The 22,912-nt window shown below is 42.9% G+C and overlaps 1 protein-coding gene across 1 annotated transcript in view; it reads left to right on the top strand.

The window, feature by feature from the left end:
- The window catches only part of LOC147096470 (cytochrome P450 2K6-like), a 54,523-nt gene that overhangs the window by 17,787 nt on the left and 13,824 nt on the right, over positions 1 to 22,912 (top strand). Inside the window, exons 4-5 of the mRNA XM_085975261.1 lie at positions 16,381 to 16,522; positions 17,978 to 18,162. Coding sequence (XP_085831387.1) covers positions 16,381 to 16,522; positions 17,978 to 18,162 — 327 coding nt within the window. The remainder of the gene's footprint in view (positions 1 to 16,380; positions 16,523 to 17,977; positions 18,163 to 22,912) is intronic.

The raw sequence follows: 22,912 nt of genomic DNA, 5'->3' as shown, positions 1-22,912 counted from the left end.
ACCTTATTCTAACAGGATAATACAATGGGATTCAGGACCTTATTCTAATAGGATAATACAATGGGATTCAGGACCCTATTCTAATAGGATAATACAATGGGGTTCAGGACCTTATTCTAATAGGATAATACAATGGGATTCAGGACCTTATTCTAATAGGATAATACAATGGGATTCAGGACCTTATTCTAATAGGATAATACAATGGGATTCAGGACCTTATTCAAATAGGATAATACAATGGGGTTCAGGACCCTATTCTAATAGGATAATACAATGGGATTCAGGACCTTATTCTAATAGGATAATACAATGGGGTTCAGGATCTTATTCTAATAGGATAATACAATGGGGTTCAGGACCTTATTCAAATAGGATAATACAATGGGATTCAGGACCTTATTCTAATAGGATAATACAATGGGGTTCAGGACCTTATTCTAATAGGATAATACAATGGGATTCAGGACCTTATTCTAATAGGATAATACAATGGGATTCAGGACCTTATTCTAATAGGATAATACAATGGGGTTCAGGACCTTATTCTAATAGGATAATACAATGGGGTTCAGGACCCTATTCTAATAGGATAATACAATGGGATTCAGGACCTTATTCAAATAGGATAATACAATGGGATTCAGGACCTTATTCAAATAGTATAATACAATGGGATTCAGGACCCTATTCTAACAGGATAATACATCAGGATTCAGGACCTTATTCTAATACGATAATACAATGGGATTCAGGACCTTATTCTAACAGGATAATACAATGGGATTCAGGACCTTATTCTAATAGGATAATACAATGGGATTCAGGACCCTATTCAAATAGGATAATACAATGGGATTCAGGACCTTATTCTAATAGGATAATACAATGGGGTTCAGGACCCTATTCTAATAGGATAATACAATGGGGTTCAGGACCCTATTCAAATAGGATAATACAATGGGGTTCAGGACCCTATTCTAACAGGATAATACAATGGGGTTCAGGACCCTATTCTAATAGGATAATACAATGGGGTTCAGGACCCTATTCAAATAGGATAATACAATGGGATTCAGGACCTTATTCTAACAGGATAATACAATGGGATTCAGGACCTTATTCTAATAGGATAATACAATGGGATTCAGGACCCCATTCTAATAGGATAATACAATGGGATTCAGGACCCTATTCAAATAGGATAATACAATGGGATTCAGGACCTTATTCTAATAGGATAATACAATGGGGTTCAGGGCCCTATTCTAACAGGATAATACAATGGGGTTCAGGACCCTATTCTAATAGGATAATACAATGGGGTTCAGGACCTTATTCTAATAGGATAATACAATGGGATTCAGGACCTTATCAAATAGGATAATACAATGGGATTCAGGACCCTATTCTAACAGGATAATACAATGGGGTTCAGGACCCTATTCTAATAGGATAATACAATGGGGTTCAGGACCTTATTCTAATAGGATAATACAATGGGGTTCAGGACCCTATTCTAATAGGATAATACAATGGGATTCAGGACCCTATTCAAATAGGATAATACAATGGGGTTCAGGACCTTATTCTAATAGTATAATACAATGTGATTCAGGACCTTATTCTAATAGGATAATACAATGGGGTTCAGGACCTTATTCTAATAGGATAATACAATGGGATTCAGGACCTTATTCTAACAGGATAATACAATGGGATTCAGGACCTTATTCAAATAGGATAATACAATGGGATTCAGGACCTTATTCTAATTGGATAATACAATGGGGTTCAGGACCTTATTCTAATAGGATAATACAATGGGATTCAGGACCCTATTCTAATAGGATAATACAATGGGATTCAGGACCTTATTCTAATAGGATAATACAATGGGATTCAGGACCTTATTCTAATAGGATAATACAATGGGGTTCAGGACCTTATTCTAATAGGATAATACAATGGGGTTCAGGACCTTATTCAAATAGGATAATACAATGGGGTTCAGGACCCTATTCTAATAGGATAATACAATGGGGTTCAGGACCCTATTCTAATAGGATAATACAATGGGGTTCAGGACCTTATTCTAATAGGATAATACAATGGGATTGAGGACCTTATTCTAATAGGATAATACAATGGGATTCAGGACCTTATTCTAATAGGATAATACAATGGGATTCAGGACCTTATTCTAATAGGATAATACAATGGGGTTCAGGACCTTATTCTAATAGGATAATACAATGGGGTTCAGGACCCTATTCTAATAGGATAATACAATGGGATTCAGGACCTTATTCAAATAGGATAATACAATGGGGTTCAGGACCTTATTCTAATAGGATAATACAATGGGGTTCAGGACCCTATTCTAATAGGATAATACAATGGGATTCAGGACCCTATTCTAATAGGATAATACAATGGGATTCAGGACCTTATTCAAATAGGATAATACAATGGGATTCAGGACCCTATTCTAATAGGATAATACAATGGGGTTCAGGACCCTATTCTAATAGGATAATACAATGGGATTCAGGACCTTATTCTAATAGGATAATACAATGGGATTCAGGACCCTATTCTAATAGGATAATACAATGGGGTTCAGGACCCTATTCTAATAGGATAATACAATGGGATTCAGGACCCTATTCTGATAGGATAATACAATGGGATTCAGGACCTTATTCTAATAGGATAATACAATGGGATTCAGGACCTTATTCAAATAGGATAATACAATGGGGTTCAGGACCTTATTCTAATAGGATAATACAATGGGATTCAGGACCCTATTCAAATAGGATAATACAATGGGATTCAGGACCTTATTCTAATAGGATAATACAATAGGATTCAGGACCTTATTCTAATAGGATAATACAATGGGATTCAGGACCTTATTCTAATAGGATAATACAATGGGATTCAGGACCTTATTCAAATAGGATAATACAATGGGGTTCAGGACCTTATTCAAATAGGATAATACAATGGGGTTCAGGACCCTATTCTAATAGGATAATACAATGGGGTTCAGGACCCTATTCTAATAGGATAATACAATGGGGTTCAGGACCCTATTCTAATAGGATAATACAATGGGATTCAGGACCTTATTCTAATAGGATAATACAATGGGATTCAGGACCTTATTCTAATAGGATAATACAATGGGGTTCAGGACCCTATTCTAATAGGATAATACAATGGGGTTCAGGACCTTATTCAAATAGGATAATACAATGGGATTCAGGGCCTTATTCTAATAGGATAATACAATGGGATTCAGGACCTTATTCTAATAGGATAATACAATGGGATTCAGGACCTTATTCTAATAGGATAATACAATGGGATTCAGGACCTTATTCTAATAGGATAATACAATGGGATTCAGGACCTTATTCAAATAGGATAATACAATGGGATTCAGGACCCTATTCTAATAGGATAATACAATGGGGTTCAGGACCTTATTCAAATAGGATAATACAATGGGATTCAGGACCCTATTCTAATAGGATAATACAATGGGATTCAGGACCTTATTCTAATAGGATAATACAATGGGATTCAGGACCCTATTCTAATAGGATGATACAATGGGATTCAGGACCTTATTCTAATAGGATAATACAATGGGATTCAGGACCTTATTCTAATAGGATAATACAATGGGATTCAGGACCTTATTCTAATCGGATAATACAATGGGATTCAGGACCCTATTCTAATAGGATAATACAATGGGGTTCAGGACCTTATTCTAATAGGATAATACAATGGGGTTCAGGACCCTATTCTAATAGGATAATACAATGGGGTTCAGGACCCTATTCTAATAGGATAATACAATGGGGTTCAGGACCTTATTCAATAGGATAATACAATGGGATTCAGGACCTTATTCTAATAGGATAATACAATGGGGTTCAGGACCTTATTCTAATAGGATAATACAATGGGGTTCAGGACCCTATTCTAATAGGATAATACAATGGGATTCAAGACCCTATTCTAATAGGATAATACAATGGGATTCAGGACCCTATTCTAATAGGATAATACAATGGGATTCAGGACCCTATTCAATAGGATAATACAATGGGGTTCAGGACCTTATTCTAATAGGATAATACAATGGGATTCAGGACCTTATTCTAATAGGATAATACAATGGGGTTCAGGACCCTATTCTAATAGGATAATACAATGGGATTCAGGACCTTATTCTAATAGGATAATACAATGGGGTTCAGGACCTTATTCTAATAGGATAATACAATGGGATTCAGGACCCTATTCTAATAGGATAATACAATGGGATTCAGGACCCTATTCTAATAGGATAATACAATGGGATTCAGGACCCTATTCTAATAGGATAATACAATGGGATTCAGGACCTTATTCAAATAGGATAATACAATGGGGTTCAGGACCCTATTCTAATAGGATAATACAATGGGGTTCAGGACCCTATTCTAATAGGATAATACAATGGGGTTCAGGACTCTATTCTAATAGGATAATACAATGGGATTCAGGACCTTATTCAAATAGGATAATACAATGGGGTTCAGGACCTTATTCTAATAGGATAATACAATAGGATTCAGGACCTTATTCTAATAGGATAATACAATGGGATTCAGGACCTTATTCTAATAGGATAATACAATGGGATTCAGGACCTTATTCTAATAGGATAATACAATGGGATTCAGGACCTTATTCTAATAGGATAATACAATGGGATTCAGGATCTTATTCTAATAGGATAATACAATGGGGTTCAGGACCCTATTCTAATAGGATAATACAATGGGGTTCAGGACCCTATTCTAATAGGATAATACAATGGGGTTCAGGACCTTATTCTAATAGGATAATACAATGGGATTCAGGACCTTATTCAAATAGGATAATACAATGGGGTTCAGGACCCTATTCTAATAGGATAATACAATGGGATTCAGGACCTTATTCTAATAGGATAATACAATGGGGTTCAGGACCCTATTCTAATAGGATAATACAATGGGGTTCAGGACCCTATTCTAATAGGATAATACAGTGGGATTCAGGACCTTATTCTAATAGGATAATACAATGGGATTCAGGACCCTATTCTAATAGGATAATACAATGGGATTCAGGACCTTATTCAAATAGGATAATACAATGGGATTCAGGACCTTATTCTAATAGGATAATACAATGGGGTTCAGGACCCTATTCTAATAGGATAATACAATGGGGTTCAGGACCCTATTCTAATAGGATAATACAGTGGGATTCAGGACCTTATTCTAATAGGATAATACAATGGGATTCAGGACCCTATTCTAATAGGATAATACAATGGGATTCAGGACCTTATTCTAATAGGATAATACAATGGGATTCAGGACCCTATTCTAATAGGATAATACAATGGGATTCAGGACCCTATTCTAATAGGATAATACAATGGGATTCAGGACCTTATTCTAATAGGATAATACAATGGGGTTCAGGACCCTATTCTAATAGGATAATACAATGGGATTCAGGACCTTATTCTAATAGGATAATACAATGGGATTCAGGACCTTATTCTAATAGGATAATACAATGGGATTCAGGACCTTATTCTAATAGGATAATACAATGGGATTCAGGACCTTATTCTAATAGGATAATACAATGGGGTTCAGGACCCTATTCTAATAGGATAATACAATGGGGTTCAGGACCCTATTCTAATAGGATAATACAGTGGGATTCAGGACCTTATTCTAATAGGATAATACAATGGGATTCAGGACCCTATTCTAATAGGATAATACAATGGGATTCAGGACCTTATTCTAATAGGATAATACAATGGGATTCAGGACCCTATTCTAATAGGATAATACAATGGGATTCAGGACCCTATTCTAATAGGATAATACAATGGGATTCAGGACCTTATTCTAATAGGATAATACAATGGGGTTCAGGACCCTATTCTAATAGGATAATACAATGGGATTCAGGACCTTATTCTAATAGGATAATACAATGGGATTCAGGACCTTATTCTAATAGGATAATACAATGGGATTCAGGACCTTATTCTAATAGGATAATACAATGGGATTCAGGACCTTATTCTAATAGGATAATACAATGGGGTTCAGGACCCTATTCTAATAGGATAATACAATGGGATTCAGGACCCTATTCTAATAGGATAATACAATGGGATTCAGGACCTTATTCTAATAGGATAATACAATGGGATTCAGGACCCTATTCTAATAGGATAATACAGTGGGATTCAGGACCTTATTCTAATAGGATAATACAATGGGGTTCAGGACCCTATTCTAATAGGATAATACAATGGGGTTCAGGACCCTATTCTAATAGGATAATACAATGGGATTCAGGACCTTATTCTAATAGGATAATACAATGGGATTCAGGACCCTATTCTAATAGGATAATACAATGGGATTCAGGACCCTATTCTAATAGGATAATACAATGGGATTCAGGACCTTATTCTAATAGGATAATACAATGGGATTCAGGACCCTATTCTAATAGGATAATACAGTGGGATTCAGGACCTTATTCTAATAGGATAATACAATGGGGTTCAGGACCCTATTCTAATAGGATAATACAATGGGGTTCAGGACCCTATTCTAATAGGATAATACAATGGGGTTCAGGACCTTATTCTAATAGGATAATACAATGGGATTCAGGACCTTATTCTAATAGGATAATACAATGGGATTCAGGGCCTTATTCTAATAGGATAATACAATGGGGTTCAGGACCTTATTCTAATAGGATAATACAATGGGATTCAGGACCTTATTCTAATAGGATAATACAATGGGGTTCAGGACCCTATTCTAATAGGATAATACAATGGGATTCAGGACCCTATTCTAATAGGATAATACAATGGGATTCAGGACCTTATTCTAATAGGATAATACAATGGGGTTCAGGACCCTATTCTAATAGGATAATACAATGGGATTCAGGACCCTATTCTAATAGGATAATACAATGGGGTTCAGGACCCTATTCTAATAGGATAATACAATGGGGTTCAGGACCCTATTCTAATAGGATAATACAATGGGATTCAGGACCCTATTCTAATAGGATAATACAATGGGGTTCAGGACCCTATTCTAATAGGATAATACAATGGGGTTCAGGACCCTATTCTAATAGGATAATACAATGGGGTTCAGGGCCTTATTCTAATAGGATAATACAATGGGATTCAGGACCTTATTCTAATAGGATAATACAATGGGGTTCAGGACCCTATTCTAATAGGATAATACAATGGGGTTCAGGACCCTATTCTAATAGGATAATACAATGGGATTCAGGACCCTATTCTAATAGGATAATACAATGGGATTCAGGACCCTATTCTAATAGGATAATACAGTGGGATTCAGGACCTTATTCTAATAGGATAATACAATGGGGTTCAGGACCCTATTCTAATAGGATAATACAATGGGGTTCAGGACCTTATTCTAATAGGATAATACAATGGGGTTCAGGACCCTATTCTAATAGGATAATACAATGGGATTCAGGACCTTATTCTAATAGGATAATACAATGGGATTCAGGACCCTATTCTAATAGGATAATACAATGGGATTCAGGACCTTATTCTAATAGGATAATACAATGGGATTCAGGACCTTATTCTAATAGGATAATACAATGGGGTTCAGGACCTTATTCAATAGGATAATACAGTGGGATTCAGGACCTTATTCTAATAGGATAATACAATGGGATTCAGGACCCTATTCTAATAGGATAATACAATGGGGTTCAGGACCTTATTCTAATAGGATAATACAATGGGGTTCAGGACCTTATTCTAATAGGATAATACAATGGGGTTCAGGACCTTATTCTAATAGGATAATACAATGGGGTTCAGGACCCTATTCTAATAGGATAATACAATGGGGTTCAGGACCTTATTCTAATAGGATAATACAATGGGGTTCAGGACCTTATTCTAATAGGATAATACAATGGGATTCAGGACCTTATTCTAATAGGATAATACAATGGGATTCAGGACCCTATTCTAATAGGATAATACAATGGGGTTCAGGACCTTATTCTAATAGGATAATACAATGGGGTTCAGGACCTTATTCTAATAGGATAATACAATGGGATTCAGGACCCTATTCTAATAGGATAATACAATGGGGTTCAGGACCCTATTCTAATAGGATAATACAATGGGGTTCAGGACCTTATTCTAATAGGATAATACAATGGGATTCAGGACCTTATTCTAATAGGATAATACAATGGGATTCAGGACCTTATTCTAATAGGATAATACAATGGGATTCAGGACCTTATTCTAATAGGATAATACAATGGGGTTCAGGACCCTATTCTAATAGGATAATACAATGGGGTTCAGGACCTTATTCTAATAGGATAATACAATGGGATTCAGGACCTTATTCTAATAGGATAATACAATGGGATTCAGGACCTTATTCTAATAGGATAATACAATGGGATTCAGGACCCTATTCTAATAGGATAATACAATGGGGTTCAGGACCTTATTCTAATAGGATAATACAATGGGGTTCAGGACCTTATTCTAATAGGATAATACAATGGGGTTCAGGACCCTATTCTAATAGGATAATACAATGGGATTCAGGACCCTATTCTAATAGGATAATACAATGGGGTTCAGGACCTTATTCTAATAGGATAATACAATGGGGTTCAGGACCTTATTCTAATAGGATAATACAATGGGGTTCAGGACCTTATTCTAATAGGATAATACAATGGGGTTCAGGACCCTATTCTAATAGGATAATACAATGGGATTCAGGACCTTATTCTAATAGGATAATACAATGGGATTCAGGACCCTATTCTAATAGGATAATACAATGGGGTTCAGGACCTTATTCTAATAGGATAATACAATGGGGTTCAGGACCTTATTCTAATAGGATAATACAATGGGGTTCAGGACCCTATTCTAATAGGATAATACAATGGGATTCAGGACCTTATTCTAATAGGATAATACAATGGGATTCAGGACCTTATTCTAATAGGATAATACAATGGGATTCAGGACCTTATTCTAATAGGATAATACAATGGGATTCAGGACCTTATTCTAATAGGATAATACAATGGGGTTCAGGACCTTATTCTAATAGGATAATACAATGGGATTCAGGACCTTATTCAAATAGGATAATACAATGGGATTCAGGACCTTATTCTAATTGGACAATACAATGGGATTCAGGAGCTTATTCTAATAGGAAAATACAATGGGATTCAGGACCTTATTCTAATAGGCCAATACAGTGGGATTCAGGACCTTATTCTAATAGGATAATACAATGGGGTTCAGGACCTTATTTAAATAGGATAATACATCGAGATTCAGGATCTTATTCTAATTGATTAATACAATGGGTTTCAGGACCTTTTTCAAATACGATAATACAATGGGATTCAGGACCTTGTTCAAATACGATAATACAATGGGATTCAGGATCTTATTCAAATAGGATAACACAATGGGATTCAGGACCTTATTCTTATAGGAAAACTCAATAGGATTCAAGACCCCATTGAAATAGGATAATACTATTACGTTCAGGACCCTTTTCTAATCGGACAATGCAATGGCCCAGAAATTCGGGTCTCCACGTGTGAGTACGCACGGGGTACTCACCCGTAAGCCCAATGGAAGTGTCGGTTTCCTGCATGCACTGCGCATGCGCGGGAAACCGGCACTTCCGTCCCCCTGAAAGAAGGGGCTCAGAAGTTGAACACGTGCACAGGAGAGGCAGCGCGTGCGCATCGAACTTACGTTTGTTTTGCAGGTTTTCCGGGAAGGTAAGTCTCCAGAAGTTAGACATATAAAAAGCAGTCGCAAGGCTTGCTTTTTACAAGGTAAGTGGTGAATTAATTAAAATTAAAACATTTTTTTCACAGGTTTATTATTTTTAAATACTTTAAAGAAAGATAAGTTTATTTTTAGCCATGTTAGAAAATGTAATTAATTTTTTCAATCATACTTCCTACATTCAAGTCCAAATCATTGATGTATACCACAAAAAGCAAAGGACCCAGTACTGAGCCCTGCGGAACCCCACTGGAAACAGCCTTCCAGTCACAAAAACACCCTTCGACCATTACCCTTTGTTTCTTGCCTCTGAGTCAATTTTGGATCCAACTTGCCACTTTGCCTTGGATCCCATGGGCTTTTACTTTTGTGACCAGTCTGCCATGCGGAACCTTATCAAAAAGCCTTGCTAAAATCCATATACACTACATCAAACGCACTGCCCTCATCGACCCTTCTTGTTACCTCCTCAAAAAATTCAATCAAGTTAGTCAGACATGACCTTCCCTTAACAAATCCATACTGACTGTCCCTGATTAATCCGTGTCTTTCTAAATGAAGATTTATCCTGTCCCTCAGAATTTCTTCCAATAATTTTCCCACCACCGAGGTTAGGCTGACTGGCCTGTAATTACTCGGTTTATCCCTTTCTCTCTTTTTAAACAATGGTACCACGTTAGCAGTCCTCCAGTCCTCTGGCACCACACCTGTAGCCAGAGAGGATTTAAAATGATTGTCAGAGCCTCTGCTAGTTCCTCTCTTACATCTCTTAACAGTCTGGGATACATTTCATATGGGCCTGGGGATTTATCCACTTTCAAAGATGCTAAACCCCTTCCTCTTTCACTATGTTTATTTCACCTAATATTTCACACTCCTCCTCCCTGAGTACAATGACTGCATCATCCCTCTGTTTTGCAAAGGGCTTGATTTTGCCATTGGGGGCGGGCTGGGGCGTGTCAGGTCGTTTTCGTGTCAGGACCCCGACTCCGATGTGAAGTGGGAAAAAAGTGCGATTTTGCCCTAATTGGGCACTTGATTTCTAGCGTGTGGAAACCCCTGGCCCAATGAGTCTCTTCATACAGAAAGTCGCCTCCGATGACATCATCAATGCTGCTGGATTTAAGGCCTGCAAGCAGCCTTGCTTCTTCTGGAGAGTTTAAACTTTATGCCCATTGTTGTGATCGCTTCATTCAGCAACTATGTCCAGCAGTAGGCCAAAGTGTGCTCCAAGGTTCGATGAGGCCTCCCTCCAAGCTCTGGTGGAGGGAGCAAGATCAAATAAGGAGGTGCTCTTCCCTTCCTCAGGGAGGAAAACGCCTCCCCAGCAGACTAAAGCTGTGTAGATGCAAGTGGCCCAGGAGGTGAACTCAATCTCTATGTGCCACAGAATCTGGCTGCAGTGCAGGAAGAGGTTTCATGACCTTCTCCGCACAGGAAAAGTGAGTATGACTTTCCCATCACCCTCAATCTGATCCCCATCGCCTCTCCTCACCAGCACTCTGCTTTGCCAACCTCTTCCTCCACATCCCTGAACCCTTACCCATTCCCTCTCTCTCTATGGTCACATTCACTTAACTATTCGACCATGCAGCCCTCACACTACCTATCACTGTGATGCAATTACAACAACTTACAACACACAGAGAGGGCCCTTTGTCTCCTTCTAAGCATCTGTGCTATGGATTCTCTACATTCACTCCTTCATTCTCACTCAAGCTCCACTTGTGTCCCTCATTGCAAGAAAAGAGAGCCCACAATAAGAGGGAAAGAGCGAGGACAGGAGGAGGGCCACCCTCAGAAGCCCAGCTCACCAGGAGGCAGCCCTGGAAATCGCCGGTGTCGAGGAAGATTCGCAAGTGGGGGACAGACAAACGGGCACATCACAGCAAGCTGGTGACAGAATAGTTTGGCATCTCTCTCATTGACATTGCATGAGTGACTGATAATGAATGTAATGCTCTTACAGATTGACTTATGATCATCTGCACAATTCAATGTGCATGCAACCTTTACCTCACATCTCTAACTCTTTCCTTTACTCCCCCACAGGACCATTGACAGCCCCCTTCGCCACTGTCCAGGAGGAATAGCTTGAGCCTCAAGACTCCTCAGAGGAAGCTGCAACCTCTGAGGGCGCAGCATCAGCAAAATGCAGCGCACCCAACACCAGCGCAGACACTCACACCTCGGTGGGACCTTCGCGAGATAGAGTAGTGTTGTCACCTGGTGTATCACAGCTCACTATTGAGCATCGGCAGATGGTGGAGACGGGGACAGCAGTGGAGAGTCCTCGTCGGAGGGCGCAGGACTCTTCCAGCTTGGCTCAGCTGCATGTCGACCCTGTGCCTCCGGGTCCATCCAGAAGGAGAGCGGTGCGGGAACTTCAGGAACAGGTGCAGGAGTCTCTGGCAAGTTTGTCTCCAGGGTCGCTGCGAGTGTGGAGTGAATGGAGGAGTCCATCGCAAACATGAGCAGAGCCTTTGTGGAGGCATTGGCGCATGAACGCATCACCACGGAAAGGATGGCAACCTCCGTGGAAAGGCTGGCTACGGTAGAGGGGAGGATGACTACGGCCATGGAGGAGCTAAGTCGCCAGAGTGTTGAAAACATGGTCATTGTTCAGAATAGACTGTCATCTCTTGAGGAGCGATGGTCAGCTATTGAGCATAGAAACCAAACCTTCATGGGAGTCCTCTGGAGTAGAACTTCCAGTGCAGAAACAGGTCCTCATGGGCCCCCCTGAAGTGCAGCAAGGTGCTGTCAAGCCACTTGCTAGCTCTGAAGTGGGGCTGACCCATGAGAGGGATGTTGGTGTCAGACAACAAGCAAGTGGGGGCTCCTCTCCAAGTGCTCACACAACCATGCCACTACAAAGCCCTTGGTCAGAGCCCCACCAGAGTCCTCACCCAACTGAGATGTGCGTCTCAGTCCCTGCACAGCCGCAGGAGCAGCAGACTGTTGCCGAGCCCTCACAGGCTCGCAACCCCAGAGGACGCCCGCCAAAGGTGTCGAGATAGGAGCAGCAAGAAAATGAGCAAGGGGCCTCCACATCTGCTGAAGCCACAGGGGAAGCACCACGTAGGAGCACGCTTAAGAGGAAGATAAAGCACAAGTAGTCACAAGGGTAGTCACTTGGGTGTTCTGTTGTATTGTTTGTTGACAAGCCACCCTTGTAATGTGATGATAAACAGATTTGATGGCAAACTGTTGAAGTTGTGGCCTGTGTCAACTCACAAATGGAACTTCCACATTGAGGGCTTAGGGCGACTTGCAATTGTCAGTATGGTGGTCAGAGTGATAGGAATCCGCAGGTTCTTGTCCATTGTCGATGCTCTGGTAAGAAGGTGTAAGGAAAAAGTGTTTGATTGTGCAGGCTAAGCAAATCTGGGCAACATGAATGCATCCCTTGCATCCCGGGCAGCAATGTGGTCGCGCGCTGGTGCCTTCTGGCCTGTGCAGCTTCAGGTGGGTGAGCAGCAGCTTGGCGCTCCTGTTGTTGCTGCTGCTGTTGCTGCTGCTGTTGTTCATGGTCCTGCTGCTGCCGCAGCTGGTCTTCGTCCGAATCTGATGTCCAGGAGGAAAGGAAATAAATGGTTCCCATGCTTCTGGTATATGCCTCAATTGAGGAAGCGCTCAGTCAAGGTGGGGAGAGGGGTTTCCCAGGAGGTCACACTGGAGATGGGTGTCAGGCTCCAAACTTCCACAACAATGAGTAGGCCTGCTAAAAGTCACCCCAGACCTGAGACAACAAAGTTCTGCCACCTGCAAATGATCATTGGTGAAAACTCCTTTTTAATGGTGGAGCTGCAGCTGTTAGTAAGCAATCCACTTGTGAGGCCGCCAGGATTAACTGGCGTGTTCCAGAGGAGACGTGCAGGATGGGGGAAATGTGTTAAAATCAGAAAGGCCTCTCAAAATTGGATTATAGGGGCAATTAACTGGTTGTTAAGGGCCTTAAGGGCCTATCCTACCTCTTGGAGGCAAGATGGAAACGGGGTCTGAAACCCTGATTCTGGAGTCACGTCTGCGGCCGCAGAAACGCCTATCTATTCCCCTAACTATCGAATTCCCTACCACTATTGCTCTTCCACTCTTCTTCTTCCCCACCTGTGCGGCTGAGCCACCCATGGTGCCGTGGACATGGCTCTGGCTGCACTCTCCAGAGGAACCCTCACCCTCACCAGTATCCAGAACTGAGTACTGGTTAGCGAGCGAGATGCACTCATAGAAACATAGAAACATAGAAGACAGGAGCAGGAGTAGGCCATTCGGCCCCTCGAGCCTGCTCCGCCATTCAATGAGATCATGGCTGATCATCCAAATTCAGTAACCTGTCCCTGCCTTCTCCCCATATCCCTTGATCCCTTTAGCCTTAAGAAATATATCCAACTCCTTCTTGAATATATTTAATGAATTGGCCTCAACTGCCTTCTGTGGTAGAGAATTCCACAGGTTCACCACTCTCTGGGTGAAGAAATTCCTCCTCATCTCTGTCCTAAATGGCTTACCCCTTATCCTTAGACTGTGACCCCTGGTTCTGGACTCCCCCGTCATCAGGAACATCCTTCCTGCATCTAGTCTGTCCAGTCCTGTCAGAATTTTATAAGTTTCAATGAGATCCCCTCTCATTCTTCTAAACTCCAGCGAGTACAAGCCCAATCGACCCAATCTCTCCTCATACGTCATTCCTGCCATCCCAGGTATCAGCCTGGTGAATCTTCGCTGCACTCCTTGACGTAATAAAGACTCACTACGCACTTGGTTGTACATAAAGCAAGGCTTTAATCGACTTGTAACAACACATGGAGGTCTAGTTAGTAGTCACTCGCTTCCGGTTTCCAGATTGTCTCTGGCCAAGGTGGGCCCACGCCCGAGTATTTATACTCCTCCGACAGCGCCCTCAGCTGGCCGTTCAGTAGTACTTCCTGAGTTACTTCTTGTAGAAGTTGCGATTTATGACACTCCTTCCATGGCAAGAACATCCTTCCTCAGATAAGGCGACCAAAACTGCACACAATACTCAAGATGTGGTCTCACCAAGGCCCTGTACAACTGCAGCAAGACATCCTTGTTCCTGTACTCAAACCCTCTCGCTACGAAGGCCAACATACCATTTGCCTTCTTAACCGCCTGCTGCACCTGCATGCTTACCTTCAGCGACTGGTGCACAATAACACCCAGGTCTCGTTGCACTTCCCCTTCTCCCAATCTATTGCCATTCAGATAATCTGCCTTCCTGTTTTTGACACCAAAGTGGATAACCTCGCATTTATCCATGTTATATTGCATCTGCCATGCTTCTGCCCAATCACCCAACCTGTCCAAATCATACTGGAGTTTCTCGGCATCCTCCTCACAGCACACACGCCCACCCAGCTTTGTGTCGTCTGCAAACTTGGAGATGTTACATCTAGTTCCCTCGTCCAGATCATTAATATATATTGTGAATAGCTGGGGTCCAAGGACCGATCCCTGCAGTACCCCACTAGACACTGCCTGCCACTCGGAAAAAGAGCCGTTTATTCCAACTCTTTGCTTTCTGTCTGCCAACCAGTTCTCTTTCCAAGTCAATACATTGCCCCAGAAACATGCTATCCACGTAACTCTCAGCCTCGCGGATGCACTGCAGTGACTCCAGCCGCCACTGAAGCTCCGAAACCTGGAGCTCGAGCTGCTGCAGTTGGCGACACTTCCCGCACAAGTGGTCGTCCTGGCCACAAGAAGTGTTCGGGATTTCCCACATGGCACAGGATGTGCAATTCACGGGACTGAGCTGTCCTGCCACGCCATACTATGAACTACCTTGACAGAAATAAACTTAAAAACTTAACAAAAAATACCCACCAGCTACTCACCAATCAGCTCTCTTGTGCCGATGTCACTTCTGAATTCTGACGTCACTCCTGTGTTGAGTTCCTCTCACCGACTCTGTGCCTCTCGCAGGACGGCCGCTCAGCTCCAGTCCCAGGCCTTCTCTCCGCGCTCTTTTTATCCTCCACTTGCCGACTCTGTGCCTTTCGCAGGTCCGCCGCTCAGCTCCATTCCACAAATATCTATTAATACGAGCAAGTGCATCATAAGATGTGTGAACTAATGCTACCTTCTTCTTCTCTAGTTGTTTAAAAAAAAATCGATTCCCGGGATGTGGGCGTTGCGGGCAAGGCCGGCATTTATTACCCATCCCCAGTTACCCTGCTAGGCTGCTTCAGAGGGCAGTTAAGGGTCAACCATTTTGATATGGCACTGGAGTCGCACGTAGGCCAGACCAGGTTTCCTCCCCCAAAGGACATTAGTGAACCAGTTGGGTTTTTAGGACAACCCAATATTTTCAGGGTCACTTTAACTGATCCCAGCTGCATAAAAGGACAGTTCTGTTGAAATGTAATTATTCACCTTTCAATTCTCGTCTGCAGGAAGCAGGAAATCCGGGATCTTATTTCCACGACAAAAATTTGTCAATGGCGCTATTAGAACTGTTTATTGCTGGAGTACACACCACTTCTACCAGCCTTTGCTGGGGTCTCCTCCTCATGGTGAAATACCCAGAGGTTCAGAGTAAATATTCAACAAATTTCTATTCATTTAATTATTCAAGCACTTACTTCAAAATCGAGGAGAAAAGTTATTGATTTGAACAAATGCCTTGGCGGGGGGGGAATTTTAACACCCGAGCAGGTGGTCTGGTGGGACAAGGTGTTTGGACGAGCGGGTGAGACGAGGGGGCAGTCCTCCCGAAACATGTGTCTGGGGGCAGCCCAGAACCGACTCGACCGAATGAATGGTAGGACCCTAGGAAGGACAGAGGATCAGAGGGACCTTGGTGTGCATGTATATAGATTCCTGAAGGCAGCAGGACAGGTAGATAAGATGGTTAAAAAGGCATATGGGATACTTGCCTTCATTAGCTGAGGCATAGAATATAAAAGCAGAGAGGTTATGATGGAGCTGTACAAAACGCTAGTTAGGCCACAGCTGGAATACTGTGTGCAGTTCTGGTCGCCACACGATAGGAAGGGTGTGATTGCATTGGAGAGGGTGCAGAGGAGATTCACCAGGATGTTACCAGGGCTTTAGTGTTTCAGCTATGAAGGGAGACTGGACAGGCTGGGGTTGTTTACCTTGGAGCAGTGAATGCTGAGTGGGGACCTGATTGAGGTGTACAAAATTATGCGGGGCATAGATAGGGTAGATAGAAAGGAACTTTTCCCCTTAGTAGAGGGGTCAATAACCAGGGGGCATAGTTTCAAGGTAAGGGGCAGGAGGTTTAGAGGGGATTTGAGGAGGAACTTTTTCACCCAGAGGGTGGTTGGAATCTGGAACTCACTGCCTGAAAGGGTGGTAGAGGCAGGAACCCTCACAACATTCAAGAAGCATTTAGATGAGCACTTGAAATGCCAGAGCATACAAGGCTACGGACCAAGTGCTGGAAAATGGGATTAGAATAGACAGGGCTTGATGGCCGGCACGGACACGATGGGCCGAAGGGCCTCTTTCTGTGCTGTATAACTCTATGATTCTATGACTCAGGTCATTTTCTAGGGAGCGGGTTTTACGAGTATGCAGGATTGCCTGATCCCCCCACCTTCTGATCCCCCTCTTGTCCGTTCTCTCTTCTGGTCGCCCCCCCTTCCCTTTGCCCCCATCTCTTGGTAATGCCCAATTCGTGCCCCACTGATGTTGTGTTTTCCCCCACCCTATCTGAAGGCTGGCCCAGCTCCCCCAAAATGCAGAGGATGCTGGGGGCCAGTTGAAATGTTCAAGTCTGAGAGCGATAGATTTTTGTTGGGTAAGGCTATCAAGGGATATGGAACAAAGGCGGGTAAATTAAGTTGGAGTACAGATTAGCCATGATCTAATTGAATGAAGGATCAGGCTAGAGGGGCTGAATGTCCTCCTCCTATTCCTATGTCGCAGTGGGAAGGAACCAGGCTCCTGGGGTGAAAGCCGCATTTCTTTTGCTATTGTTTTGGTTGTAATATGACACTTTAGTGCTACTGGTTTGCCTTTTAGAGCGAATTCAGGAAGAAATCGATCAGGTGCTCGGATCTGACCGCTCTCCGAGAATGGAAAATCGACAGAACCTGCCCTATACCAACGCTGTTATACACGAGATCATGAGGTTTGCTTGTGTCGTTCCAGCGGTTAGCCGTATAAATGGTGCCGAAACACACCTCAAAGGATATTTCATTCCCAAGGTAAAATTGCAGGTTGCGAGAGTGAAGGGGTGGGATGGATGTTTTTTTAAAGGTTTGTAACTCTCTGCTCTTAAGGGGGTTTTCAGTTTAATTGGCCCAGAAATTCGGGTCCCCACGGGTGAGTACGCATGGGGTACTCACCCGTAGGCCCAACAAAAGTGCCGGTTTCGTGCACGCACTGCGCATGCGCGGGAAACCGGAACTTCCGTTCCCCTGAAAGAAGGGGTTCAGAGGTGGAACGCGTGCGCTGGAGAGGCAGCGCGTGCGCGTCGAACTTACGTTATTTTTCCAGGTTTCTCCGGGAGGGTAAGTCTCCAGCAGTTACACTTTTAAAAAGCAGATGCAAGGCCTGCTTTTAACAAGGTAAGTGGTGAATTAATTCAAATTAAAACATTTTTTCCACAGGTTTATTATTTTTAAATACTTTAAAGAAAGGTAAGTTTATTTTTAGCCCCGTTAGAAAATGTAATTAATTTTTTCAAAAATTTAAATTATTGTTTAAAATAGTTATTTTATGTAATTTATAGTTATTTTAAAAATGTGATTTTTTAAAAATTTATTTGAAGTTTTAGTGATGTTTTGGGGCTTATAGTATTTATAGGTTTGACAGCTCTTCCTGTCAAACCTATGAATACAGATTCCCTGCTACCATTGGCTCTCCATGGCCCACGTGATCCCAGGGGACGCATCGAACTAACTGCGCCCCTGGGATACGCAAGTACTGCGCGCCGGCAATTGGAGGAGGCCCAGGATCGGAATCCCACGCGGGCCCACAGCTCAACGGCCGGCGCGCTAGGTCAGTGCAGGTCGGAGGCTTGCACCCGCGGGAAGCCCCCGACCCGAAATTCTGGGCCTTCTCCCCATATCCCTTGATCCCTTTAGCCTCAAGAAACATATGCAACTTTTTCTTGAATATATTTAATGAACTGTCCTCCACCGCCCTCTGTGGCAGAGAATTCCACAGGTTCACCACTCTGGGTGAAGAAATTCCTCCCCATTTCAGTCCTAAATGGCTTACCCCTTATCCTTAGACTATGACCCCTAGTTCTGGACTCCCCGGCCATCAGAAACATCCTTCCTGCATCTAGTCTGTCCAGACCTGACAGAATTTTATAGGTTTCGATGAGGTCCCCTCTCAATCTTCTAAACTCCAGTGAGTATAAGCCCAATCGACCCAATCTCTCCTCATACGTCATTCCTGCCATCCCAGGTATCAGCCTGGTGAATCTTCGCTGCACTCCCTCCATGGCAAGAACATCCTTCCTCAGATAAGGTGACCAAAACTGCACACAATACTGAAAGTGCGGTCTCACCAAGGCCCTGTACAATCTAAACCACAGGACATGTACAGGGCTGGGGGATGGAAAACAATTCCTTATTCTTGTCTCCCCCTCCCTGTGGTACACATTTGATGTGATTTAGTCTTACTGCTGATGTGTTTTGCCCAAGGTTAAAGCGTTTTTCATTGAGGTCAGGAAGTCCATTGTTCCAGCGAAACTGACATCGTTGTCTTATCCAATTGAAGATCCATCGAAACCCATGAAAACACGAAGTCTCACTGTCCAAAGTTAAATCATCTATTCACACTTAAATCACCTATCGAGATGCTCATTGTCCAAAGCAAATGTCTTCTCCATAGTTAAACTGAAACTCACAGGTGTGTCTGTGCTTCTAGGTCCGACTGCACGGTGACATAGTGGTTAGCACTGTTGCCTCACAGCGCCAGAGACCCGGGTTCGAATCCGGCCTCAGGCGACTGTCTGTGTGGAGTTTGCACATTCTCCCCGTGTTTGCGTGGGTTTTCTCCGGGTGCTCCGGTTTCCTCCCACAGTCCAAAGATGTGCGGGTTAGGTTGATTGGCTATGATAAATTGACCCTTAGTGTTAGGGGGATTAAATACGTGGGGTTACTGGGATATGTGTTGGTGTAGGGGTTACGGGGATCGGGTGGGATATGTGTCGGTGCAGGCTCGATGGGCCGAAATGGCCTCTATCTGCACTGTGGGGTTTCTGTGATTCTGTGATTATCTTTCTATCCCACTGTGATAAACCCTTAGTTATTGTAATATATGTGGGTAGTGTGGTGTATGTGCCTTTAAGAGCCCCTGTGTACTGTAATGCCGGTAGTGGCCACTCGGGCTATATAAGCCTGTATAGTGTCTTGTATCTGTTAGTTCACCTCCCGACTTTGTCCAGTAAACACCTGTAAACCAATTCCTGCATTCCGTGTCTTCATTAACACACGGATACAACAGTGGCGACGAATTGGAAACGGACTTACCTGCAATTCGGCAGCACCTCAAGGAGATCGATTCCTCAGACGAAGGAAGAAGAAAAGAAAAAAAAAAGGAAAAAAAACTGGTTTCACCAGCTAGCCGGGCTGGTGGCAGGTACTGCAATAATCCTTCCTGGGCGGCGGGCTGGGGCTCGATCGGCTGGCTCTACAGCGGGGCCAAGCAGTGAAGGCGCAGGCAAACAGAGACGAAGGGTGGAGCACTCAGGAGACGGCCAGCTCTGCAAAACAGGTCGGCGTTCAGACGCAGAGGGAGGGGAAAGTCCCAGAGAGTCCGGCGGGAACAAGTCTCCGACTATTAAAAATATTTGTACAATTAAAACCACGGAGAACAGCGTTGTCAGCAGCAACAGCGGCGGGAAAGCGCGGGAGGTGCCATTTTTTTTCAGCAAAGAAGAAGGGGAAGCGCGGCAGGCGCCATTTTTTTTTCAGGATGCCTAAGACTGGCAATATTACTGCTTTCAATGGTGATGTGGAGGATTGGACCACATATGTAGAAAGAGTGGAGGTATATTGCACAGCAAATGAAATAGAGGATGATAAAAAAGCATCGATACTCCTAAATCTAATGGGCGCAAAGACATACGGGCTGTTACGAAACTTAATCACTCCAGCCAAACCGATGGACAAGAATTTTAAGGAAATTGTTGATACCTTACAGGAGCACTTAAACCCAACACCGCTGCTGATAGCAGAACGGTTCAAATTCTTCAGGAGGAATCAGCACAAGAATGAAAGTAACGCTGATTACCTCACCGAATTAAGGAAGCTATCAAAGCACTGCCAATTTGGAGCAGGACTGGTAGATTCTCTTCGAGATAAATTCGTCTGCGGTCTCCTAAGTGAAGGAACACAGAAAAGGCTACTTTCTGAGAAAGATTTAACACTGGACAAGGCTATCAGTATGGCTGTATCATACGAAGCAGCAGCGAGAGGAGCTGCAGAGATACAGCACAAGCCACAGGATTTCGGCACCCATGAAATGACACAGGGTTTCGAGAGATGTTATCGGTGCAGCAGATCCACCCTTGACCAGAGGGACTGCTGGTTCAAGGACAAAGCATGCAGGCAATGCGGAAAGATGGGACACATTGCACGTGTATGCCGATCTGGAAACAAAAAATCCACTGACAAAAAAAAAATCAATAAAGAAAAGTACAAAAAGGTACAAATGATGACGGACAGTAGCTCCGAAGACCAGAAGAGCGATAGCGATTCCGGAAACAAGAGACTAAGCTGTCTCAAATTACATAATGTAATTGCCAAAGAAGATTACCAGACCATTTGGGTTACCCTCACGATAGCAGGGTCCCCAGTTAAAATGGAGCTAGATACAGGATCAGCTCTGACCGTCATAAGTCGACAGGATTATGAGCGGCTATTTCCGCATATACCCTTGAAAGACACATCCATTAACTTAAAAACATATACGGGGCAGAATGTATACCCCAGAGGGAAAATAAGGGTGCCTGTTGTATACAACGGCAAGGAAATACAGAAGTTGTATTTATACGTTCTGCAAAATGGTGGTCCACCGCTGTTGGGACATGAATGGATCAGAAAGATACGTTTAGACTGGCACTCCATTCAGGCACTGATGGTGACCAGTAAGAAAAAAAATGATGATGACGTCATGCCTGAACGATTAAAAGACATCTTGGCCAACGCCAAAGAAGTGTTCCAACAGGAACTAGGAACCTTGAAAGGCGTCACTGCCTCAATAAAGGTGGAAGATGCAGCAATTCCCAAGTTTTTGAAGGCAAGGCCGGTGCCATACGCAATTCGTCCAGCAGTCGAGGCAGAGCTGGAGAATTTGGAAAGGACAGGCGTGTTATCCAAGATAGATTGGAGCGAGTGGGCAACACCCATCGTCCCGGTCATGAAGAAAACTTTGAATAATGATAAATCTGAAGAACAGAGAAAAATTCGCATCTGTGAGGACTTCAAGGTGACTGTAAACCCGGTCCTTCACATGGTACAGTATCCTCTTCCGAGGATAGAAGATATTTTCGCCTCACTATCCGGAGGGAAACGTTTCACAAAAATTGACTTGGCACAGGCATATCTACAGATGGAGGTTGAGGAGGCCTCTAAAAAGTATCTCACAATAAACACACACAAAGGCCTGTACCAGTACAATCGACTGGTTTTCGGAGTAGCATCAGCTCCAGCTATCTGGCAAAGGGCTATGGAACAAGTCCTGCAAGGGATTCCTGGGACTCAATGCTACCTAGACGACATCCTTGTAACAGGAGAAAACGACAATGAGCACCTTGCCAATTTGGAGCAGGTGCTCACTAGGCTGAGAGAACGGGGCCTACGAGCAAACCGCCCCAAGTGTGAATTTTTCCAGAAACAAATATCATATTGTGGCCACATAATTAACGAAGAAGGGTTGCATAAGTCCCCTGAAAAAATTGAAGCGGTCATAAAAGCCCCAGCACCTGAAAATGTCTCA

This window comes from Somniosus microcephalus, unplaced genomic scaffold, assembly GCF_052327205.1.
Source record: "Somniosus microcephalus isolate GS21.2 unplaced genomic scaffold, FLI_Smic_1.0 unresolved_chr1, whole genome shotgun sequence".
NCBI lineage: Eukaryota > Metazoa > Chordata > Chondrichthyes > Squaliformes > Somniosidae > Somniosus > Somniosus microcephalus.
This window is presented reverse-complemented; position numbering and strand designations above follow the sequence as displayed.